The sequence below is a fragment of the Lithobates pipiens genome, unplaced genomic scaffold (assembly GCF_037356315.1).
Source record: "Lithobates pipiens isolate NorthernLeopardFrog02 unplaced genomic scaffold, aLitPip1_a1.2 Scaffold_77, whole genome shotgun sequence".
NCBI classification, from domain to species: Eukaryota; Metazoa; Chordata; class Amphibia; order Anura; family Ranidae; genus Lithobates; species Lithobates pipiens.
In genome coordinates this window covers 618947-645697 of record NW_027507900.1, presented here as the reverse complement: position 1 = coordinate 645697, position 26751 = coordinate 618947, and the positions used below count along the sequence as shown (strand labels likewise).

Genomic DNA, 26751 nt, shown 5'->3' with positions numbered 1-26751 from the left:
GTGACATGGGGGCGGGGCCCTGAATACAGTGTGGGTGTGTCCAGAACTCTGCACCTGCATGGATGTCACAATGGGAGCAGTGACTGGTCCTGATGTGACATGGGGGCGGGGCATCTGAATACAGTGTGGGTGTGTCCAGAGCTCTGCACCTGCATGGATGTCACAATGGGAGCAGTGACTGGTGCTGATGTGACATGGTGGCGGGGCATCTGAATACAGTGTGGGTGTGTCCAGAGCTCTGCACCTGCATGGATGTCACAATGGGAGCAGTGACTGGTCCTGATGTAACATGGGGGCGGGGCCCTGAATACAGTGTGGGTGTGTCCGGAGCTGGGCACCTGCATGGATGTCACAATGGGAGCAGTGACTGGTCCTGATGTAACATGGGGGCGGGGCCCTGAATACAGTGTGGGTGTGTCCGGAGCTGGGCACCTGCATGGATGTCACAATGGGAGCAGTGACTGGTCCTGATGTAACATGGGGGCGGGGCCCTGAATACAGTGTGGGTGTGTCCGGAGCTGGGCACCTGCATGGATGTCACAATGGGAGCAGTGACTGGTCCTGATGTAACATGGGGGCGGGGCCCTGAATACAGTGTGGGTGTGTCCGGAGCTGGGCACCTGCATGGATGTCACAATGGGAGCAGTGGCTGACAGCAATGACACTGCCCATGTGAGGATGCATTCCATGCGGGTAAAGCCAGCGTGTGAACAAGGCCGTACAGGAAAAGCTTTTGCCATTGGTTCAGCACTTCCACACATCTACCAGGAGGAATACAGCAATCAGGAGAGATGGGGAATGCACCAATCCGGAGAGGAGGAGCATGGAGGAATGCACCAATACGGAGAGGAGGGGCGCGCGGGGGGGGGGGGAATGCACCAATCCTGAGAGGAGGGGCCCGCGGGGGGGGGAATGCACCAATCCTGAGAGGAGGGGCCCGCGGGGGGGAATGCACCAATCCTGAGAGGAGGGGCCCGCGGGGGGGAATGCACCAATCCTGAGAGGAGGGGCCCGCGGGGGGGAATGCACCAATCCTGAGAGGAGGGGCCCGCGGGGGGGGGAATGCACCAATCCTGAGAGGAGGGGCCCGCGGGGGGGAATGCACCAATCCTGAGAGGAGGGGCCCGCGGGGGGGAATGCACCAATCCTGAGAGGTGGGGCCCGCGGGGGGGAATGCACCAATCCTGAGAGGAGGGGCCCGCGGGGGGAATGCACCAATCCTGAGAGGGGGGGTGCGGGGAATGCACCAATCCTGTGAGGAGGGGCCCGCGGGGGGAATGCACCAATCCTGAGAGGGGGGGTGCGGGGAATGCACCAATCCTGTGAGGAGGGGCATGGAGGAATACAGCAATCAGGAGAGATGGGGCACGGGGGAATGCAGCAATCGGGGAAGAGGGGCGTGGGGAATGCACCAATCCTGAGAGGGGGGTTGCGGGGAATGCACCAATCCTGAGAGGAGGGGCATGGAGGAATGCACCAATCCTGAGAGGAGGGGCATGGAGGAATACAGCAATCAGGAGAGATGGGGCATGGAGGAATGCACCAATCAGGAGAAACGGGCGAGGTGGAAATGATCCATTAATGAGACCTGATGGGGGAACCTTATCTGACAGACCACCAATCCTCAGCTGATCATCACAGGGGTCATTGCTCAGTGTGTAATATATATATTAAGGAGAACCTGTTCACATAATAAGTATTGTGGGATTTCGGAGGACGGGTTATCCTGAGGCTGATTTCAAGCAGTGACCCCATCGTGGCCCTTTATGGGGGGGGGTTTGGAGAGTACCAAGCAGTCATTCTCGTAGTTGGACACCCATCTCCCGGGCTTTGAAGGGGTCACCTCTCCATTTCGGTTCTACATCTAATAATAAAAAGGTAAGCTCCAAGCCAAGCGGGGGAGATATACATACTACTCACCATTCTTCTTCCTCCCTTCCATTAGTGAACATGACCACACGGGCCGTCCTCTACACTCATCCAAATACCCCCCCCCCAACCCATCACTGCTTGGATTAAGCTTTTAGCAGGTGTGTGAAGACCGAGTCCAATAGATTTCCATGTCTTTAGAGCACAGATCTCAAACTGGCGCCCCCCCCCAACTGTTGCGGAACTACAAGTCCCATGAGGCATTGCTAAGGCTGACAGTTACAAGCATGAGAAATGATGGGACTTGTAGTTCGGCAACATCTGGAGGGCTGCCAGTTTGAGACTCGGGAACCTGTAAGAAAAACGAGAAGGTTTTTCCCAACAGCCTCTTTTAAGGGGTAAATCTTTAGGCTCCTGGCCAGCCACATGCGGGGCCCTTTATACCAGACATAGGAACGATGACATCTAAACCGGCTCATCAGGTTTCCATACACACCAATATCCACACACGAGGGAGCTGTGGAAAAACCTTTAATAAATAAATGTGATACAAGTGGATGAAGTTTGGGGGACAATGTGAAATCAACTTATAACCATGTACAGGGTGGGTGTCCAATCATTTCCCTATATCCATCGGCCCGTGGATCATCATGTGTTTGTTCAGAACAGACTTTGCTATGAAATTTTTGCCGCAGATGTGGCACGCGAAAGGCCTTTCCCCCGAGTGTTTCCTCTCATGGATGGCCAGCTCGGTCTTATTAAAGAAACATTTGCCACACGTAGAACAGAACAAAGGCAACGAATGTGTTTTCTGGTGCTTGGCTAGGGAGGTCTCGCTGTAGAAACACCCCCCACACACGGGACAGACGCACAGCTTGAGGTCGGTGTGGATGACTTGGTGTTTGACCAGGAAGGACATCTCGGTGAAGCTCTTTCCACACAAGGAGCAGATAAAGAGCTTACTCACGGTGTGGATGACTTGGTGGCGGGCAAGGTCCAGGTTACTGGAGAATCCTTTAAAGCAGCTGGGACAATGGTAGAGGATCTCCATGGAATCTTCCTTCTGCCGGACGCTATACAGTGAGGAATTGTCAGAACCCTTTGCTGGCGCCTGGTCCGTAGGCATCTCTACTTTATAGGACATGGTCTCCGCAGCGGCGTTTGAGGGTTGCTCATGTGTATGATCGGCCTGCTGAGAAACGGCCAATACGTTGACAAAAGCTACTGGCTCCTCCTTGATGTGGGTGGCTGTGGAATGTCCCTGTGCACTGGGGGTATAAACGGTGGGGGTGGATCGATCGTCTTCCTCGGCTGGTACAGTCTCCACCTTAATGTGGCAATATGCCTGTGGGGTTCGGTCTTCGCCCTCACTGGGAATTTTGACTTCTACATACAGCTGGGGTTCTTCCTTAATGCGAACACAACTGTATGCAATTTGGTTGGCATAGTTGTTACCAGCAAGGCTTTCTTCTTCATCAGACACGGGTTCCTCTTTAATTCGGACTGGAAAACCTTTCATTGAGCTTGTAGTTGTGGCTAGTTTACATGGGTCTATGCCCTTTGGCCCCGTATCGCCTTCATATGGGTCTATTCCCTCCAGTCTCGGTTCTCTTTTACACGGGTCTATGCCCTTTGGCCCCATATCTCCTTTATATGGGTCTATGCCCTCTGACCCCGGTTCTCTTTTACATGGGTCTTTGCCCTTTGGCCCCGTATCTCCTTCATATGGGTCTATGCCCTCCGACCCCGGTTCTCTTTTACATGGGTCTTTGCCCTTTGGCCCCGTATCGCCTTCATATGGGTCCATGCCCTCCGGTCTCAGTTCTCTTTTACACAGGTCTATGGCCTCCGGCCTTGTATCTCCTTCATACGGGTCTAAGCCTTCGGGCTCCATGTCTCCATGATAAGGATATATGATCTCAAGCCCCATGTCTTCATATGAGTCTATGTCCTGTGGCTCTGTGTTTTCTTCATATGGGTCTATGTCCTGTGGCCCTATGTCTTCTTCATATGGGTCTATATCCTGTGGCTCTGTGTCTTCTTCATATGGGTCTATACCTTCTGGCCCCTCATCAATAACCATACTATCTTCTGTTTCACAGTCTGATGTCACCATGGGGAAGTAATGATCTCCAGAAGTGGGTCGGTTCTCATAGGCATCTGACAGAAACACAAAAATGTATTCAGTTATCGGGTTTCATTTTCAGGCAACATCAAAACATACAGAAAAAAGAAAAACAACAACAGGCAGACTTGATTTTTCCTCCCATCACTTTTCTACATTTAAATATACAATAACTCTATGACCTTCATGACAGAAGCATGTAATCCCAATCGTTTGCTAGCAGAAGACCACCATGATCTGTATATGTGGGATTAGACTTTCCTAGAAGGTTCTCTAGTCCTAACTAGGAGTTCAGTCTTTGGAAATGACAATCATACGATCAGTAAATGAGGATTTTTTCTTGGAGTATCTCAGGATATAGCAGATGTAGATATCCATGACTACTTGGGTTATATGCTACCACCTTCGGGTGAATGGACACTGGCCAAAATAAGTCAGGAATCCCTGCCCTGGTATAAGCCCTTCCAGCCCAGCTAAGCCTCCATTTTGTAGCAAGCAATGAGGAACAGAGAAGAGTGGAGGGATCTCCGTGTCCTGTGATGTACGCCAAAAAAAGGATTTTACAGGTAAACCAAAAATTCTAAATTTCTAAATGGAACATCCACAGGACACTGAGGAATCCATATACGTGACTACTTGGGATGTCCTAAAAACATGGAACATAAAAGGGTGGGCAACAGGGGAAAAAAAACAGAATGAGGGAACCCCTATTATCAGCCGCCTGCAAGACCTTCTACCCAAAACGGTCCCCCCCAGAGTTGTGGACATCTACTTGGTAGAATTAAGTAAAATGCGAAGAGAAAACCAGACAGTCACCTTACAACCTTGAACAGCAGCTTTGCTTAATAGTCCACGGAGCAGCGACACTCCTGGTGAGATGGGCCCTAACCAGGAAAGAAGGAATCGGACTCAAAAAACGAAGCTGTAGAATTCAGATAAACTAAGACAACTTAAAACAACATTCAAAGTGTAAAGCATCTTCTGCATAGGATGCTTAAGATTAGGACAAAGGGGTGGCAACAACATGTCCTGATTCAGGTGAAATGAAGAAACCACCTTAGGTCAGAAAGGGGGGAAAAAAAATTGAGGTCTCAACACCACCTTATCTTGGTGAACAATCAGAGAAGGTTCCTTAGAGGAAGGCACAGCCAACTCCAAGATCCTTTGAGCCAAGGTCATGGCCACCAAAAAAAAAAAAAAAAGAAGAGAACCTTGCCCATGAGGAGTGAAAAGTGGATCTCAGAAGTTCAAAAGAAGATGTCTGCAAAACAGACAGGACCAAGTTAAGGTCCCGCCGGGACAGGGGAGTGGGGGGCACACAGGTGGAACAAGTCCGTACGACACCCCAAACCAAGGCTTTTACAAGGAATGAGACACGATGGGTCTTTGAAACATGATCTGCCTCTCAAATGGTACTTAAAGGCAGAGAAATCTCCACACCATACTGGAGAAGAGACAATATGTGCTAAATAAGCCTTCCATATATGGTGGGACACCGTCCTGGAGGTCGACTTTCTGGCCCTGAGAAGTGTAGGGATAACAGTTAGGCCGCGTACACACGCGGGGACTGTTCGCTCAACTTTGTCCGTCAAACAGTTTCGGCAAACAGTCCGCTCAAAATTAGCATGGACGGACATGGCCACACACGACGAACGAACAGTTTGCTGAAACCGTGCGCGATGACGTGAACGGCACGTACGACGGGACGAAAAATACGACGTCCTATACACTGCATTATAACTTTCGGCGTGTTAAGCCTTTCTGAGCATGCGCGGAACTTAGTTTGTCGAACAAGCCCACACACGGGCGGACTGTTCGCTCAAACAAGGTTTCAGCGGACAGTTTTACGGAATTTCCGAAAAACCTTGTTCGTCAAACTGTCCGCTGAAACTGTCCGCTGAAAGCCCACACACGAGCGGACTGTCCGCCCAAACACTGTTCAGCGGACAAAGTTGGGCGAACAGTCCGCCCGTGTGTACGCGGCCTTAGAAACCCTCACAAATCTGGCTGATCTGGAAGAGCCCAAGGCTTGTATGCCAAGAGATCTACAATAGTGCCATACCACAGTCTTCCTGGCCAAGCAGTTGTGATCAGAATCCCTGGGATGTCCTCTACTGAAGAGTAGGGAAGCCATAGATCAGGAAAACTGATTCCAATTCATCACCAGGAGCATCCATCGCAAATGCCTGAGGATCCCGGGTTCAGGACACAAACCTGTCCAGTCTGTTAAAGCGGAGGTCCACCCTAAAATGGACCTCCGCTCATCGGAATCCCCCCCCCCCCTCCAGCGCCACAATCGGCACCTTTCAGGGGGGAGGGGGGTGCAGTTACCTGGATAATCCAGGTAACTGCACCCACTTCCGGGCTAGCTCTCTGCGGAAAGGGGCGTACGTTACGCCCCTTTCCGCAAGCGCCCGCCCCCTTCAGCAAGTGCCCCGCTGCCTGCTGGGAAACACACAGCTCCCAGAGGCAGCGGGGACCGTCCGGATTGCGCCGCGCAGCTCGCGCATGCGCAGTAGGGAACCGGGAAATGAAGCCGAAAGGCTCCATTTCCTGATTCCCATACCCAAGATGGCGGCGGCAGGACCTGACAGACGAGCGAGCGATCGGCTTCGGGTGCCGACATCGCGGGCGCGCTGGACAGGTAAGTGTCACTATTTAAAAGTCAGCAGCTGCAGTATTTGTAGCTGCTGGCTTAAAAAAAAAAAAAAAAAAACGCGGAGTCCCGGCGGACTCCCGCTTTAAATATGAACAGCAAGAGATCCACCTCCGGACATAGGACCTATTCTCCCAAATTCAACGATTGATGGCTGAGAAAAATCACCAGATAATTTTCTACTCCAGAAATGTAAACAGCGGAGAGGGCAGCAATGGCAAGTTCTGCTAATGACAAGATCAGGTCTGTTTCTTCTCAGACAGGTCAACTTCTTGTCCCTCATTGATAGTATGATGTCACCACCATGGCATTGTCTGACTGCACCCCCGATGATGAGACTCTGAAGGTAGACAGACCAGAAGAGCCAGCTAAAAAAATCGCCAGAAGTTCAAGGATGTTGTTCAGCAACTTTTGCTCCTCTGACAACCACACATTCCCTGTACCAAGGGCTTCTCCAGAACACCTTCCCAGCTCCTTCCTCAACGTTTTCAAATTCATTGGAAGGAAGGATCTCCTGGCATTCAGCATCTACCTGGGACTTCGCCTTTCCAGAGCCAGAGTGGTCTTGGAGTCAGAGGAATTGGCTGATCCAAGGACTAATGACACTTGTCCCAAACCAACAGGATCTTTGACTGAAGAGCTCTGAAATGAAACTGGAAATATGGGGCTGTATCAAAGTCGACTACCATCTATGCCAGCACCCTGATACAGACCCTTACCTTCAGCCGTGCAGCACTGTGTACTAAGACTAAATACTCCAGACATTGTGCCAACACAAAAGACAACTTAAACGTTTACTGTACAAAATAAGAAAAGAGAAAAAAAGTCTGAATACTGTCCCCTAAGCGTCGGAAGACCAGAGCATGGAGGACCGAGACCAGGCGCAGGGCAGGCACGGCAAAGATAAAAAAATAAAAATAAAATAAAATCTTTGTCGTGCCTGCCCTGCGCCTGGTCTCGGTCCTCCATGCTGCAGTCTTCGTCCAATCAGCTCCCGGGGGAGATGTCCTCCGCTGACCCTTCCTCGGGATCAATCCTCGAGGCCAACTGCCTGACAAGTAAGTTTGGGGTGATCAGCTCTTATGCTCGTGTTCAAATCATAAGTTATACTCCAATATATATTCTATTTGTTGTTACAGATATTAGACATGCACATCAGCCCCTGAAGATGCGAGGAAAGCTGGCGAAATGCGTCGGGTTAGAGATGTACCATGCATATTTGTACTTTTAATAATCTGTGATGTTATATTATTATGGCTATGCCTAGAGGACTACTATGTTATGTTGCTGTTTTACCTGTCACCCATGCTTATGTTCTGTGTTGGATGCTACCGTTACCATCTAAATAAACTTTGTTACTCTTTTATTCACACTTGTTTACCCTCTGATCAGCAACACTGAATTTAAAGTCCCATGGGCAACTGTTGCTTCTTTTCACTGTACAAAATAAGGTCTGTTGGCATGGACCATAGGGCGAGTACACGGATTGAAAACTGGCTACAAGGGCGAGTTCAGAGGGTGGTGATAAATGGGGAGTACTCGGAATGGTCGGGGGTGGGTAGTGGGGTCCCCCAGGGTTCTGTGCTGGGACCAATCCTATTTAATGTGTTCATAAATAACCTGGAGGATGGGGATGGGGGAAACAGTATCATCCGCAAATACAGAGATTGGACTAAGCTAAGCAGGGCAATAACTTCTCCGCAGGATGTGGAAACCTTCCAAGAAGATCTGAACAAATGAATGGGGGGAGGGGCAACTACATGGCAAATGAGATAAAATTTAGAAAAATTTAAAATAATGCATTTGGGTGGCAAAAATCTGAAAACAATCTATAGACTGGGGGGAGGGGAACCTCTGGGGGGGATCTAGGGTGGAGAAGGACCTGGGGGTCCTAGTAGATGATAGCAGCAGCTTGGCATTGCTGAGCCTATCAAAGCAAACAGAATATTGGCATTAGAAAAGGGATCAACTCCAGAGATAAAACGATAATTCTCCCCTCTATAAGACTCTGGTCCGGCCGCACTGGTGACCCCACAATATATAAATACCGGACTGGTGACCCCACAATATATAAATACCGGACTGGTGACCCCACAATATATAAATACCGGACTGGTGACCCCACAATATATAAATACCGGACTGGTGACCCCACAATATATAAATACCGGACTGGTGACCCCACAATATATAAATACCGGACTGGTGACCCCACAATAGGGATAAAACTTTTTTGCAAAAGGGAGTTTAACAAGACTTGTGGCCACTCATTAAAATTAGAAGAAAAGAGGTTTAAGCTTAAACTACGTAGAGGGTTCTTTACTGTAAGAGCGGCAAGGATGTGGAATTCCCTTCCACAGGCGGTGGTCTCAGTGGGGGGCATTGATAGATTCAAGAAACTATTAGATAATCACCTGAATGACCGCAACATACAGGGATATACAATGTAACACTGACATATAATCACACACATAGGTTGGACTTGTGTCTTTTTTCAACCTCAACTACTATGTAACTAGGAGAGGTTCACCACCCAACTAAACCTTTCCAGGACCTGCCCTGTCTGCTGGACATTTGATGTCAGCGTCTGAACTCATTGCTACTTGACAAAGCAGATGGTCTAGGTACCCCACAATACGAATGACCCTGTTTCTCAACAACCCCAAAGCCATCACATGGTAAACACTCTGCGGTGTTACCGTTTGGCCTTTCGGCTCCCAAACATGTAGTGGTGGATATTCCACTGTGAACCACATAAACCCCCGATGAGGCTGCAAAATCATGATGTGTAGGTAGGCATCCTTCATATCTACTGATGCCAGGAAGTCCCCCTGATGAAGAGACTAGCTAGACTTCATCTTGACATTTCCATTTGGTTTAGGAACCATAATCAAGTTGGTATAGAAGCCAAGATTTCTCCTCTGCCACCACAGGAGCGATAAGCCCTTGGGACAAGCAGTCTGTCCAGAGCCGCAAATACAACAGTCTTTTTTTTGTGGATTCAAAGATCCCCTAGTGCAAATAAAGTGTGTGTGGGGGGGGGGGGGGGGGGGGGGGCTGCAGAACTAATCTGTGACTTTGAATCTAGATGGCCCACGAAGGCCATAATACATCAGCTCCAACTGCACAGGTGAGGCTGCCCCTTCACTGTCAAGAGGATTTGCCTCCAGACTTGAAGGACTTGGGGGTCCACCTCTTCTAATGGAACTAGGAAGTAGGCTTATACTCTTGTAGGCATCAAAGGATGGTCCAAACAAGCATTCACCCTCTGGAGATTCTTATTGCAGAAAAGTTCCACTGACGAGCACTGAAGCCACGGGATCAGTTTCATGTGGACATGGTGTCCAACTGGGAAAGTTGGCATGTCAAGTCTTCCACTGAATGACCCAAGGTTGTCAGAAAATCTTCCAAGAAGTGCCAAATGGCAAGATACCCTCAGTCCGATTCTCTGGAACGAAGCATACACTTTGCGGGCTCTGAAAACTCCCACCGCTTCAACCAGAGAGAGATGTCTTCAGGAGGGCATAATATCAATGGCGTCTTTAAATACCAGGACTTCATCCACCAGCACTGTCAGGGTCCTATTCAATGAGAAAATGGCTGTCAGGTCCAAAGCTGGAGAGCCGATATTTCTTGTAGGATTCCTCCTCCACGTGGTTTGCCGTTTAGAACACTTCAGTGCTGAACACACTTTTTCCAGGGAAGCTCAATTAGCATAAATCACTTCCTGTATGTAAGGCTGCACTGGAAAAGATTTGGGATGTTTAGGCAGCTGCCGGGACCCAAATCTTGTCACCTTGGAGAAAAGATCTTCAGAAGTTGCCTCTTTAACTGGAAGCCCCTCTATGGTCTTCTGTATGAGAAAGTCCTGTATCCCGAGACTCCCCGTGAAAGGACTTGTCTACAGAGGATTCCTGTTCTCGGTGGACTCCTCAACATCTTCCTCATCCAGAGAATGTTCCTCCAACACCTCAACACCCCCACTCCAAAAAAGGGGAGGGTAAGGGCGATCACCCACACTTGTGACTCAAAACTTACCCTGAAGAGATCACTGCCCTGGACTTGTAAAGCACCTTTCCAGCAAGGTCATCTAGAGTACGATGCTGGCAGGATCCAGTGCCAATATTACAGGCCACCCCCAACCCCTGCATATGCAGTCCAGTTACGAGTCCCTCTTGGCCTATTGGCTGACAACCTATCTGGATGAAGATTTTCCCCTCTCCGTGTTCAACAGATGCCAAAAAATAGGGAACTAAAGCCTGTGATAAACAAAATATAAAAAAATAAAACACCCTTCAGAAAGACATATGCAGGCACATCCATCGCCTAGGGACACAAGCTAGAGGCCGAGGCTGAGCAGGGTGTGCCTGGGCACGGAATCCTGGCTTTTTTGTCCCTTGCCCATTCACCTGAAGATGGTGGCAGCATAAGCTTAGTAGTCACAAAGTACCCCGAGTTCTCTAATGGATATAAGATCCTCAATCCTCAGCACTAATTTATATACAACGTGAAGAAGTAATATGAACTCCACCAGTCTGAATAACCAACAACCCATCTCATTACATCTTTTACCTCCAAATTGTGGAATGCCAAGTCTACAAAGACCTCACCGATAACCTTCTCAACCCCTTTCAGCTTGGCTTTCACCAACACCACCACATTAAACTCATGCCTTACAATCAAACCCAAGGGGCGCCACTCCACACACGCCCCTGCCCAACGGCTGCCACACCACATGTGACAGCCACTCCACAGCTGCCCAAAAGGCCACTATCCCACACGTGGACGCCATGCGCCTACACCATAGGGCCGCCACTGCACACATGGACACCACTCCATGCGCCTACACCATAGGGCCGCCACTCCACACATGGACGCCACTCCATGCACCTACACCATAGGGCCGCCACTCCACACATGGACACCACTCCATGCACCTACACCATAGGGCCGCCACTCCACACATGGACGCCACTCCATGCACCTACACCATAGGGCCGCCACTCCACACATGGACACCACTCCATGCACCTACACCATAGGGCCGCCACTCCACACATGGACGCCACTCCATGCACCTACACCATAGGGCCGCCACTGCACACATGGACACCACTCCATGCACCTACACCATAGGGCCGCCACTCCACACATGGACACCACTCCATGCACCTACACCATAGGGCCGCCACTCCACACATGGACGCCACTCCATGCACCTACACCATAGGGCCGCCACTGCACACATGGACACCACTCCATGCACCTACACCATAGGGCCGCCACTCCACACATGGACACCACTCCATGCACCTACACCATAGGGCCGCCACTCCACACATGGACGCCACTCCATGCGCCTACACCATAGGGCCGCCAATCCACACTCCTGCAATTAGACCTTTCTGCTACCTCTTACAGTTGACCATCCGCTCCGCCTCAACAGACTTCCCTCCCTTGACCTCGGAGACTCTGCTCTCTCCTGGTTCTTCCCATAACTAAGGGCTCCTTCAGTGTCACTTACAATTCCACCTCCTCTTTCCATAGGTCCCCCAAGGATCTGCCCTCAGACCCCTTCTATTTTCTATCTACACCTCTTCCTCATTTCCAAACCTTCCACTACTTCCAATACCACCTGTATGCTGATGACACAAATCACTCCTCTGCTTAACCCACAAATCTTCTCACACATCACCAATTCACTTCCTGGCAGATCAGTGTGGAGGCCACAATTCAAACCCAAGATTTTCAAAGCTCCGCTCATAATGTTTCTTCCTCCTGTGGACCCTCCCCCAACTTCACAATGGGAGATCAATAGAACGACGATCAGTCTCTCTCCTCATGTCAAGGTGCCAATCATGGATGGACCTCTCCACTACATCCAATCACTGTCCAAATCTCACCCCGTCACCATACATCTCCAGAATTCCCCGTTTATCCAATGACATTACCAACCTAATAATTCACTTTTATCTCACCTCGACCACTGCAACTCCCTTCCCTTCCAACTACCCCTCCCCCCCCGTCATTCATGAATACTCCTACCTTACCAACCATTCACTGTCCTCCACCCCTCTCTACCAATCCCTCCACTGACCTCCATTCAGTGTCCTCCACCCCTCTCCTCCAATCCCTCCACTGACCTCCATTCAGTGTCCTCCACCCCTCTCCTCCAATCCCTCCACTGACCTCCCTTCACTGTCCTCCACCCCTCTCTACCAATCCCTCCACTGACCTCCATTCAGTGTCCTCCACCCCTCTCTACCAATCCCTCCACTGACCTCCATTCAGTGTCCTCCACCCCTCTCCTCCAATCCCTCCACTGACCTCCATTCAGTGTCCTCCACCCCTCTCTACCAATCCCTCCACTGACCTCCATTCAGTGTCCTCCACCCCTCTCTACCAATCCCTCCACTGGTTTCCATTCAGTGTCCTCCACCCCTCTCTACCAATCCCTCCACTGACCTCCATTCAGTGTCCTCCACCCCTCTCTGCCAATCCCTCCACTGGTCTCCATTCAGTGTCTTCCATCCCTCTCTACCAATCCCTCCACTGACCTCCATTCAGTGTCTTCCATCCCTCTCTACCAATCCCTCCACTGACCTCCATTCAGTGTCCTCCACCCCTCTCTACCAATCCCTCCACTGACCTCCATTCAGTGTCCTCCACCCCTCTCTACCAATCCCTCCACTGACCTCCATTCATTATCCTCCACCCCTCTCTACCAATCCCCCCACTGCCCTCCATTCAGTGTCCTCCACCCCTCTCTACCAATCCCTCCACTGGTCTCCATTCAGTGTCCTCCACCCCTCTCTACCAATCCCTCCACTGACCTCCATTCAGTGTCCTCCACCCCTCTCTACCAATCCCTCCACTGACCTCCATTCAGTGTCCTCCACCCCTCTCTACCAATCCCTCCACTGGTCTCCATTCAGTGTCCTCCACCCCTCTCTACCAATCCCTCCACTGACCTCCATTCAGTGTCCTCCATCCCTCTCTACCAATCCCTCCACTGACCTCCATTCAGTGTCCTCCACCCCTCTCTACCAATCCCTCCACTGACCTCCATTCAGTGTCCTCCACCCCTCTCTACCAATCCCTCCACTGGTCTCCATTCAGTGTCCTCCACCCCTCTCTACCAATCCCTCCACTGACCTCCATTCAGTGTCCTCCACCCCTCTCTACCAATCCCTCCACTGACCTCCATTCAGTGTCCTCCACCCCTCTCTACCAATCCCTCCACTGGCCTCCATTCAGTGTCCTCCACCCCTCTCTACCAATCCCTCCACTGATCTCCATTCAGTGTCCTCCACCCCTCTCTACCAATCCCTCCACTGGTCTCCATTCAGTGTCCTCCACTCCTCTCTACCAATCCCTCCACTGGTCTCCATTCAGTGTCCTCCACCCCTCTCTACCAATCCCTCCACTGGCCTCCATTCAGTGTCCTCCACCCCTCTCTACCAATCCCTCCACTGGTCTCCATTCAGTGTCCTCCACCCCTCTCTACCAATCCCTCCACTGGTCTCCATTCAGTGTCCTCCACCCCTCTCTACCAATCCCTCCACTGACCTCCATTCAGTGTCCTCCACCCCTCTCTGCCAATCCCCCCACTGACCTCCATTCAGTGTCCTCCACCCCTCTCTACCAATCCCTCCACTGACCTCCATTCAGTGTCCTCCACCCCTCTCTACCAATCCCTCCACTGGTCTCCATTCAGTGTCCTCCACTCCTCTCTACCAATCCCTCCACTGACCTCCATTCAGTGTCCTCCACCCCTCTCTACCAATCCCTCCACCGACCTCCATTCAGTGTCCTCCACCCCTCTCCACCAATCCCTCCACTGATCTCCATTCAGTGTCCTCCACCCCTCTCTGCCAATCCCTCCACTGACCTCCATTCAGTGTCCTCCACCCCTCTCTGCCAATCCCCCCACTGACCTCCATTCAGTGTCCTCCACCCCTCTCTACCAATCCCTCCACTGACCTCCATTCAGTGTCCTCCACCCCTCTCTACCAATCCCTCCACTGGTCTCCATTCAGTGTCCTCCACTCCTCTCTACCAATCCCTCCACTGGTTTCCATTCAGTGTCCTCCCCCCCTCTCTACCAATCCCTCCACTGGTCTCCATTCAGTGTCCTCCACCCCTCTCTACCAATCCCTCCACTGACCTCCATTCAGTGTCCTCCACCCCTCTCCACCAATCCCTCCACTGACCTCCATTCAGTGTCCTCCACCCCTCTCTGCCAATCCCTCCACTGACCTCCATTCAGTGTCCTCCACCCCTCTCCACCAATCCCTCCACTGACCTCCATTCAGTGTCCTCCACCCCTCTCTACCAATCCCCCCACTGACCTCCATTCAGTGTCCTCCACCCCTCTCTACCAATCCCCCCACTGACCTCCATTCAGTGTCCTCCACCCCTCTCTACCAATCCCTCCACTGACCTCCATTCAGTGTCCTCCACCCCTCTCTACCAATCCCTCCACTGACCTCCATTCAGTGTCCTCCACCCCTCTCTGCCAATCCCTCCACTGACCTCCATTCAGTGTCCTCCACCCCTCTCTACCAATCCCTCCACTGACCTCCATTCAGTGTCCTCCACCCCTCTCTACCAATCCCTCCACTGACCTCCATTCAGTGTCCTCCACCCCTCTCTGCCAATCCCTCCACTGACCTCCATTCAGTGTCCTCCACCCCTCTCTACCAATCCCTCCACTGGTCTCCATTCAGTGTCCTCCACCCCTCTCTACCAATCCCTCCACTGACCTCCATTCAGTGTCCTCCACCCCTCTCCACCAATCCCTCCACTGACCTCCATTCAGTGTCCTCCACCCCTCTCCACCAATCCCTCCACTGGCCTCCATTCAGTGTCCTCCACCCCTCTCCACCAATCCCTCCACTGACCTCCATTCAGTGTCCTCCACCCCTCTCCACCAATCCCTCCACTGACCTCCATTCAGTGTCCTCCACCCCTCTCTACCAATCCCTCCACTGACCTCCATTCAGTGTCCTCCACCCCTCTCTACCAATCCCTCCACTGACCTCCATTCAGTGTCCTCCACCCCTCTCTACCAATCCCTCCACTGACCTCCATTCAGTGTCCTCCACCCCTCTCTACCAATCCCTCCACTGACCTCCATTCATTATCCTCCACCCCTCTCTACCAATCCCCCCACTGCCCTCCATTCAGTGTCCTCCACCCCTCTCTACCAATCCCTCCACTGGTCTCCATTCAGTGTCCTCCACCCCTCTCTACCAATCCCTCCACTGACCTCCATTCAGTGTCCTCCACCCCTCTCTACCAATCCCTCCACTGACCTCCATTCAGTGTCCTCCACCCCTCTCTACCAATCCCTCCACTGGTCTCCATTCAGTGTCCTCCACCCCTCTCTACCAATCCCTCCACTGACCTCCATTCAGTGTCCTCCATCCCTCTCTACCAATCCCTCCACTGACCTCCATTCAGTGTCCTCCACCCCTCTCTACCAATCCCTCCACTGACCTCCATTCAGTGTCCTCCACCCCTCTCTACCAATCCCTCCACTGGTCTCCATTCAGTGTCCTCCACCCCTCTCTACCAATCCCTCCACTGACCTCCATTCAGTGTCCTCCACCCCTCTCTACCAATCCCTCCACTGACCTCCATTCAGTGTCCTCCACCCCTCTCTACCAATCCCTCCACTGGCCTCCATTCAGTGTCCTCCACCCCTCTCTACCAATCCCTCCACTGATCTCCATTCAGTGTCCTCCACCCCTCTCTACCAATCCCTCCACTGGTCTCCATTCAGTGTCCTCCACTCCTCTCTACCAATCCCTCCACTGGTCTCCATTCAGTGTCCTCCACCCCTCTCTACCAATCCCTCCACTGGCCTCCATTCAGTGTCCTCCACCCCTCTCTACCAATCCCTCCACTGGTCTCCATTCAGTGTCCTCCACCCCTCTCTACCAATCCCTCCACTGGTCTCCATTCAGTGTCCTCCACCCCTCTCTACCAATCCCTCCACTGACCTCCATTCAGTGTCCTCCACCCCTCTCTGCCAATCCCCCCACTGACCTCCATTCAGTGTCCTCCACCCCTCTCTACCAATCCCTCCACTGACCTCCATTCAGTGTCCTCCACCCCTCTCTACCAATCCCTCCACTGGTCTCCATTCAGTGTCCTCCACTCCTCTCTACCAATCCCTCCACTGACCTCCATTCAGTGTCCTCCACCCCTCTCTACCAATCCCTCCACCGACCTCCATTCAGTGTCCTCCACCCCTCTCCACCAATCCCTCCACTGATCTCCATTCAGTGTCCTCCACCCCTCTCTGCCAATCCCTCCACTGACCTCCATTCAGTGTCCTCCACCCCTCTCTGCCAATCCCCCCACTGACCTCCATTCAGTGTCCTCCACCCCTCTCTACCAATCCCTCCACTGACCTCCATTCAGTGTCCTCCACCCCTCTCTACCAATCCCTCCACTGGTCTCCATTCAGTGTCCTCCACTCCTCTCTACCAATCCCTCCACTGGTTTCCATTCAGTGTCCTCCCCCCCTCTCTACCAATCCCTCCACTGGTCTCCATTCAGTGTCCTCCACCCCTCTCTACCAATCCCTCCACTGACCTCCATTCAGTGTCCTCCACCCCTCTCCACCAATCCCTCCACTGACCTCCATTCAGTGTCCTCCACCCCTCTCTGCCAATCCCTCCACTGACCTCCATTCAGTGTCCTCCACCCCTCTCCACCAATCCCTCCACTGACCTCCATTCAGTGTCCTCCACCCCTCTCTACCAATCCCCCCACTGACCTCCATTCAGTGTCCTCCACCCCTCTCTACCAATCCCCCCACTGACCTCCATTCAGTGTCCTCCACCCCTCTCTACCAATCCCTCCACTGACCTCCATTCAGTGTCCTCCACCCCTCTCTACCAATCCCTCCACTGACCTCCATTCAGTGTCCTCCACCCCTCTCTGCCAATCCCTCCACTGACCTCCATTCAGTGTCCTCCACCCCTCTCTACCAATCCCTCCACTGACCTCCATTCAGTGTCCTCCACCCCTCTCTACCAATCCCTCCACTGACCTCCATTCAGTGTCCTCCACCCCTCTCTGCCAATCCCTCCACTGACCTCCATTCAGTGTCCTCCACCCCTCTCTACCAATCCCTCCACTGGTCTCCATTCAGTGTCCTCCACCCCTCTCTACCAATCCCTCCACTGACCTCCATTCAGTGTCCTCCACCCCTCTCCACCAATCCCTCCACTGACCTCCATTCAGTGTCCTCCACCCCTCTCCACCAATCCCTCCACTGGCCTCCATTCAGTGTCCTCCACCCCTCTCTACCAATCCCTCCACTGACCTCCATTCAGTGTCCTCCACCCCTCTCTACCAATCCCTCCACTGACCTCCATTCAGTGTCCTCCACCCCTCTCTACCAATCCCTCCACTGACCTCCATTCAGTGTCCTCCACCCCTCTCTGCCAATCCCTCCACTGACCTCCATTCAGTGTCCCCCATCCCTCTCTACCAATCCCTCCACTAACCTCCATTCAGTGTCCTCCACCCCTCTCTACCAATCCCTCCACTGACCTCCATTCAGTGTCCTCCATCCCTCTCTACCAATCCCTCCACTGACCTCCATTCAGTGTCCTCCACCCCTCTCTACCAATCCCTCCACTGGTCTCCATTCAGTGTCCTCCACTCCTCTCTACCAATCCCTCCACTGACCTCCATTCAGTGTCCTCCACCCCTCTCTGCCAATCCCACCACTGACCTCCATTCAGTGTCCTCCACCCCTCTCTACCAATCCCTCCACTGACCTCCATTCAGTGTCCTCCACCCCTCTCTACCAATCCCTCCACTGACCTCCATTCAGTGTCCTCCACCCCTCTCTACCAATCCCTCCACTGACCTCCATTCAGTGTCCTCCACCCCTCTCTACCAATCCCCCCACTGACCTCCATTCAGTGTCCTCCACCCCTCTCTACCAATCCCTCCACTGACCTCCATTCAGTGTCCTCCACCCCTCTCTACCAATCCCTCCACTGGTCTCCATTCAGTGTCCTCCACCCCTCTCTACCAATCCCTCCACTGGTCTCCATTCAGTGCCCTCCACCCCTCTCTACCAATCCCTCCACTGGTCTCCATTCAGTGCCCTCCACCCCTCTCTACCAATCCCTCCACTGACCTCCATTCAGTGTCCTCCACCCCTCTCTACCAATCCCTCCACTGACCTCCATTCAGTGTCCTCCACCCCTCTCTACCAATCCCTCCACTGACCTCCATTCAGTGTCCTCCACCCCTCTCTACCAATCCCTCCACTGGTCTCCATTCAGTGCCCTCCACCCCTCTCTACCAATCCCTCCACTGACCTCCATTCAGTGTCCTCCACCCCTCTCTACCAATCCCTCCACTGACCTCCATTCAGTGTCCTCCACCCCTCTCTACCAATCCCTCCACTGGTCTCCATTCAGTGCCCTCCACCCCTCTCTACCAATCCCTCCACTGACCTCCATTCAGTGTCCTCCACCCCTCTCTACCAATCCCTCCACTGACCTCCATTCAGTGTCCTCCACCCCTCTCTACCAATCCCTCCACTGGTCTCCATTCAGTGCCCTCCACCCCTCTCTACCAATCCCTCCACTGACCTCCATTCAGTGTCCTCCACCCCTCTCTACCAATCCCTCCACTGACCTCCATTCAGTGTCCTCCATCCCTCTCTACCAATCCCTCCACTGACCTCCATTCAGTGTCCTCCACCCCTCTCTACCAATCCCCCCACTGACCTCCATTCAGTGTCCTCCACCCCTCTCTACCAATCCCTCCACTGACCTCCATTCAGTGTCCTCCACCCCTCTCTACCAATCCCTCCACTGACCTCCATTCAGTGTCCTCCACCCCTCTCTACCAATCCCTCCACTGACCTCCATTCAGTGTCCTCCACCCCTCTCTACCAATCCCTCCACTGACCTCCATTCAGTGTCCTCCATCCCTCTCTACCAATCCCTCCACTGACCTCCATTCAGTGTCCTCCACCCCTCTCTACCAATCCCCCCACTGACCTCCATTCAGTGTCCTCCACCCCTCTCTACCAATCTCTCCACTGACCTCCATTCAGTGTCCTCCACCCCTCTCTACCAATCCCTCCACTGGTCTCCATTCAGTGCCCTCCACCCCTCTCTACCAATCCCTCCACTGACCTCCATTCAGTGTCCTCCACCCCTCTCTACCAATCCCTCCACTGACCTCCATTCAGTGTCCTCCATCCCTCTCTACCAATCCCTCCACTGACCTCCATTCAGTGTCCTCCACCCCTCTCTACCAATCCCCCCACTGACCTCCATTCAGTGTCCTCCACCCCTCTCTACCAATCCCTCCACTGACCTCCATTCAGTGTCCTCCACCCCTCTCTACCAATCCCTCCACTGACCTCCATTCAGTGTCCTCCACCCCTCTCTACCAATCCCTCCACTGACCTCCATTCAGTGTCCTCCATCCCTCTCTACCAATCCCTCCACTGACCTCCATTCAGTGTCCTCCACCCCTCTCTACCAATCCCCCCACTGACCTCCATTCAGTGTCCTCCACCCCTCTCTACCAATCCCTCCACTGACCTCCATTCAGTGTCCTCCACCCCTCTCTACCAATCCCTCCACTGACCACCATTCAGTGTCCTCCACCCCTCTCTACCAATCTCTCCACTGACCTCCATTCAGTGTCCTCCACCCCTCTCTACCAATCCCTCCACTGGTCTCCATTCAGTGCCCTCCACCCCTCTCTACCAATCCCTCCACTGACCTCCATTCAGTGTCCTCCACCCCTCTCTGCCAATCCCCCCACTGATCTCCATTCAGTGTCCTCCACCCCTCTCTACCAATCCCTCCACTGGTCTCCATTCAGTGTCCTCCACCCCTCTCTACCAATCCCTCCACTGGTCTCCATTCAGTGTCCTCCACCCCTCTCTGCCAATCCCCCCACTGATCTCCATTCAGTGTCCTCCACCCCTCTCTACCAATCCCTCCACTGACCTCCATTCAGTGTCCTCCACCCCTCTCTACCAATCCCTCCACTGACCTCCATTCAGTGTCCTCCACCCCTCTCTACCAATCCTTCCACTGACCTCCATTCAGTGTCCTCCACCCCTCTCTACCAATCCCTCCACTGGTCTCCATTCAGTGTCCTCCACCCCTCTCTACCAATCCCTCCACTGACCTCCATTCAGTGTCCTCCACCCCTCTCTACCAATCCCTCCACTGACCTCCATTCAGTGTCCTCCACCCCTCTCTACCAATCTCTCCACTGGTCTCCATTCAGTGTCCTCCACCCCTCTCTACCAATCCCTCCCCTCCTCCATTCAGTGTCCTCCACCCCTCTCTACCAATCCCCCCACTGGTCTCCATTCAGTGTCCTCCACCCCTCTCTACCAATCCCCCCACTGGTCTCCATTCAGTGTCCTCCACCCCTCTCTACCAATCCCTCCCCTCCTCCATTCAGTGTCCTCCACCCCTCTCTACCAATCCCTCCACTGGTCTCCATTCAGTGTCCTCCACCCCTCTCTACCAATCCCTCCACTGGTCTCCATTCAGTGTCCTCCACCCCTCTCTACCAATCCCTCCACTGACCTCCATTCAGTGTCCTCCACCCCTCTCTACCAATCCCTCCACTGGCCTCCATTCAGCGTCCTCCCCCCCTCTCTACCAATCCCTCCACTGGTCTCCATTCAGTGTCCTCCACCCCTCTCTACCAATCCCTCCACTGACCTCCATTCAGTGTCCTCCACCCCTCTCTACCAATCCCTCCACTGACCTCCATTCAGTGTCCTCCACCCCTCTCTACCAATCCCTCCACTGACCTCCATTCAGTGTCCTCCACCCCTCTCTACCAATCCCTCCACTGGCCTCCATTCAGTGTCCTCCACCCCTCTCTACCAATCCCTCCACTGACCTCCATTCAGTGTCCTCCACCCCTCTCTACCAATCCCCCCACTGACCTCCATTCAGTGTCCTCCACCCCTCTCTACCAATCCCTCCACTGACCTCCATTCAGTGTCCTCCACCCCTCTCTACCAATCCCTCCACTGGCCTCCATTCAGTGTCCTCCACCCCCCTCTACCAATCCCTCCACTGGCCTCCATTCAGTGTCCTCCACCCCTCTCTACCAATCCCTCCACTGACCTCCATTCAGTGTCCTCCACCCCTCTCTACCAATCCCTCCACTGGCCTCCATTCAGTGTCCTCCACCCCTCTCCACCAATCCCCCCACTGACCTCCATTCAGTGTCCTCCACCCCTCTCTACCAATCCCTCCACTGACCTCCATTCAGTGTCCTCCACCCCTCTCCACCAATCCCCCCACTGACCTCCATTCAGTGTCCTCCACCCCTCTCTACCAATCCCTCCACTGACCTCCATTCAGTGTCCTCCACCCCTCTCTACCAATCCCTCCACTGACCTCCATTCAGTGTCCTCCACTCCTCTCTACCAATCCCTCCACTGACCTCCATTCAGTGTCCTCCACCCCTCTCTACCAATCCCTCCACTGACCTCCATTCAGTGTCCTCCACCCCTCTCTACCAATCCCTCCACTGACCTCCATTCAGTGTCCTCCATCCCTCTCTACCAATCCCTCCACTGACCTCCATTCAGTGTCCTTCACCCTTCTCTACCAATCCCTCCACTGGTCTCCATTCAGTGTCCTCCACCCCTCTCTACCAATCCATCCACTGACCTCCATTCAGTGTCCTCCACCCCTCTCTACCAATCCCTCCACTGATCTCCATTCAGTGTCCTCCACCCCTCTCTACCAATCCCTCCACTGCCCTCCATTCAGTGTCCTCCACTCCTCTCTACCAATCCCTCCACTGGTCTCCATTCAGTGTCCTCCACCCCTCTCTACCAATCCCTCCACTGACCTCCATTCAGTGTCCTTCACCCTTCTCTACCAATCCCTCCACTGCCCTCCATTCAGTGTCCTCCACTCCTCTCTACCAATCCCTCCACTGGTCTCCATTCAGTGTCCTCCACCCCTCTCTACCAATCCCTCCACTGACCTCCATTCAGTGTCCTCCACCCCTCTCTACCAATCCCTCCACTGACCTCCATTCAGTGTCCTCCACCCCCCTCTACCAATCCCTCCACTGACCTCCATTCAGTGTCCTCCACCCCTCTCTATCAATCCCTCCACTGGTCTCCATTCAGTGTCCTCCACCCCTCTCTACCAATCCCTCCACTGACCTCCATTCAGTGTCCTCCACCCCTCTCTACCAATCCCTCCACTGACCTCCATTCAGTGTCCTCCACCCCCCTCTACCAATCCCTCCACTGACCTCCATTCAGTGTCCTCCACCCCTCTCTACCAATCCCTCCACTGACCTCCATTCAGTGTCCTCCACCCCTCTTTGCCAATCCCTCCACTGACCTCCATTCAGTGTCCTCCATCCCTCTCTACCAATCCATCCACTGACCTCCATTCAGTGTCCTCCACCCCTCTCTGCCAATCCCTCCACTGGTCTCCATTCAGTGTCCTCCACCCCTCTCTACCAATCCCTCCACTGGCCTCCATTCAGTGTCCTCCACCCCTCTCTACCAATCCCTCCACTGACCTCCATTCAGTGTCCTCCACTCCTCTCTACCAATCCCTCCACTGGCCTCCATTCAGTGTCCTCCACCCCTCTCTACCAATCCCTCCACTGACCTCCATTCAGTGTCCTCCACCCCTCTCTACCAATCCCTCCACTGACCTCCATTCAGTGTCCTCCACCCCTCTCTACCAATCCCTCCACTGACCTTCATTCAGTGTCCTCCACCCCTCTCTACCAATCCCTCCACTGGCCTCCATTCAGTGTCCTCCACCCCTCTCTACCAATCCCTCCACTGGTCTCCATTCAGTGTCCTCCACCCCTCTCTACCAATCCCCCCACTGACCTCCATTCAGTGTCCTCCACCCCTCTCTACCAATCCCTCCACTGACCTCCATTCATTGTCCTCCACCCCTCTCTGCCAGTCACTCCACTGGTCTCCTCTTTGCCAATCCCTCCACTAACAACCACCTACAAAGCCATCCGTAACTCTACCCCCAACTACATCACCAACCTTATCTCATAATAGCCAATGGTACTTCTCCACTCCTCCTGCTCTCTATATCCCTTGTCACATCTATGACTTCTCCAGAACCTCTCCCATTCTCTGGAACTCTCTACCCCTATCCATCTGGCTCATACTCTGTCCATCTTTAGGTGATTCCTTAGGGTTAGGAAGCCTATCCCACCTCCACCCAACAATTAAACTCTTACCTTCTTCATCAGCCCCCCAACAGTTATTTCCTTTTGTATCACTTGCTCCTCCTTATTAGATTGTAAGCTCTCAGGAGCAGGGCCCATCTAATGTATCTATTGTAATGAACTGTATTGGAACTGCAAGGTCTCTCTTTATACTGTAAACTATTGTCAGTATATAAATCATGTATAATAGTGAAAACATAGGGACAGTTCTGCTTCTCTCTTACCCGGTGATGTGAGGGGCGGCTGATTGGCCATCATGACGTCCTTGTAGAGATCCTTGTGTCCTTCTAAATACTCCCACTCCTCCATGGAGAAATAGACAGTGACATCCTGACACCTTATAGGAACCTGACACACACAATGATACAGTCACCATCCAGACACATCCCTTGTCTGTTACTGGATAATGTCCCAGAATTCCCAGAATCCTCCTCACCTCTCCTGTCAGCAGCTCTGTGATCTTATTGGTCAGTTCCAGGATCTTCTCTTCGCTCCTCTCAGAAGGCAAGGAATGAGGCGGAGGCACGAATATGCTGTTCTGTTTCCGACAGAATCCCTCTACCACCTGAAGTCTGTTGCTGTTGGTTGTGCGTCCGCCTGGTTTCTTCACAATGATGTAATCCTACAAAATAAAAGATCAGATGAATTTATGGCCACTGAAGTGCTTCACACCTCCCAGACACAGCAGAGTCTTAGAAGAGTTATATGCTCCCGCCCTCGGGTGACCGGACACTAGCAGGACCCCCATATAACCTCCCTCCACCCCCACCAATCCTCTGTTTTTGTGGTACTGTGTGGCTAGCACGGAAGACGCCCTCCAACAGATAACGCCTGAAGTGGGGGGAACATCTCTCCTGAGAGGGGTCCTTCATTAGTAGGACCCCAGTGGTAAGAGTAAGACCACTTGTCATAAGGTGACAAAGATCTATGAAAGGTTCCTTCCGTCCCTCCCAAATCTTCCCCCCCCCCCCAAGCCTAAATCTGGCGCCCCTTCATTGCAAACACTTGTGACCAAGTCCTGCTTCAAGCCCCTCGCAGTGATGGGGCGCTCGCAAGTGGGGGGTGTCCATCAGTCTTTGCGGTCTCTTGGGGTCCAGAACGTCATCTCCCAGGGGTACAAGTTAGGGTTCATTCTCCTCTCCCCACCCTAACTTTATACCTTTAAATCTTCCCCCAATCCCCACAAACACTAGGGATCTGCAAGCCATGCTGCAACAACTGTTTGTCTTGGGGGTCCCTGTTCCAGTGGAGGGTCAGGTCAGTCATTGCTGTCCTCCAACAGATCAACCTCCTGGAGACATTCAGGAGTCCTAACTGCACATGCTCCCCCTCCCCCACATCAGAGCTTTGGTGAGACTTCATCTCTCTGGTCTGTCCAGCTGACCTCTGCTTGGTAAATGGCCTTTGTCGGGGGGTCAGTCACACAAGTCCCCCTCCAGACCTTCTCTAGGGACTAAACTCATCGTTCAGGGACTTCCAATGGAGCCATTCATAGGAAAGGGTTCCACCAAAAAATGTGCCACTCCGCTCGGCCCGAGGGTGAATTCTCCTCATCTGCCACCTCTAATAACAGATCTGCACCGACAGCCCCCCGTTCTCCCCTCCATAGGATGTTGTAATGGAAATTTGTAGGTTCTGTATATAATTGTATTCTATTTTATATGTATTGCACGCTGCCCTCACTGTGCACACGGCACTAACAATGTTTTCAGTACATGTTCTGCATTCTTTCCAGTCCTGATTAGAATTAGCCGGCCTATGTAACGCCCCTTGTATTAGAATTAGCCTGCCTATGTTACGCCCCTTGTATTAGAATTAGCCTGCCTATGTTACGCCCCTTGTATTAGAATTAGTCTGCCTATGTTACGCCCCTTGTATTAGAATTAGTCTGCCTATGTAACGCCCCTTGTATTAGAATTAGCCTGCCTATGTTACGCCCCTTGTATTAGAATTAGCCTGCCTATGTTACGCCCCTTGTATTAGAATTAGCCTGCCTATGTAACGCCCCTTGTATTAGAATTAGCCTGCCTATGTTACGCCCCTTGTATTAGAATTAGCCGGCCTATGTTACGCCCCTTGTATTAGAATTAGCCTGCCTATGTTACGCCCCTTGTATTAGAATTAGCCTGCCTATGTAACGCCCCTTGTATTAGAATTAGCCGGCCTATGTTACGCCCCTTGTATTAGAATTAGCCTGCCTATGTTACGCCCCTTGTATTAGAATTAGCCTGCCTATGTAACGCCCCTTGTATTAGAATTAGCCTGCCTATGTAACGCCCCTTGTATTAGAATTAGCCTGCCTATGTTACGCCCCTTGTATTAGAATTAGCCTGCCTATGTTACGCCCCTTGTATTAGAATTAGCCTGCCTATGTAACGCCCCTTGTATTAGAATTAGCCTGCCTATGTAACGCCCCTTGTATTAGAATTAGCCTGCCTATGTTACGCCCCTTGTATTAGAATTAGCCTGCCTATGTAACGCCCCTTGTATTAGAATTAGCCTGCCTATGTAACGCCCCTTGTATTAGAATTAGCCTGCCTATGTTACTCCCCTTGTATTAGAATTAGCCTGCCTATGTAACGCCCCTTGTATTAGAATTAGCCGGCCTATGTTACGCCCCTTGTATTAGAATTAGCCTGCCTATGTAACGCCCCTTGTATTAGAATTAGCCTGCCTATGTTACGCCCCTTGTATTAGAATTAGCCTGCCTATGTTACGCCCCTTGTATTAGAATTAGCCTGCCTATGTAACGCCCCTTGTATTAGAATTAGCCTGCCTATGTAACGCCCCTTGTATTAGAATTAGCCTGCCTATGTTACGCCCCTTGTATTAGAATTAGCCT

General features: G+C 52.5%; 1 protein-coding gene across 2 annotated transcripts in view; it reads right to left on the bottom strand.

Moving 5' to 3' along the window:
* Positions 1-2383: 2383 nt before the first annotated feature.
* The window catches only part of LOC143959471 (uncharacterized), a 43420-nt gene continuing 19052 nt past the window's right edge, over positions 2384-26751 (bottom strand). For both annotated transcript variants that reach the window (XM_077468134.1, XM_077468133.1), the window contains exons 3-5: positions 24346-24531; positions 24134-24257; positions 2384-4029 (exon numbers count right to left, since the gene is read on the bottom strand). In XM_077468134.1, coding sequence (XP_077324260.1) covers positions 2486-4029; positions 24134-24257; positions 24346-24531 — 1854 coding nt within the window. In that variant the 3' untranslated portion in view covers positions 2384-2485. The remainder of the gene's footprint in view (positions 4030-24133; positions 24258-24345; positions 24532-26751) is intronic.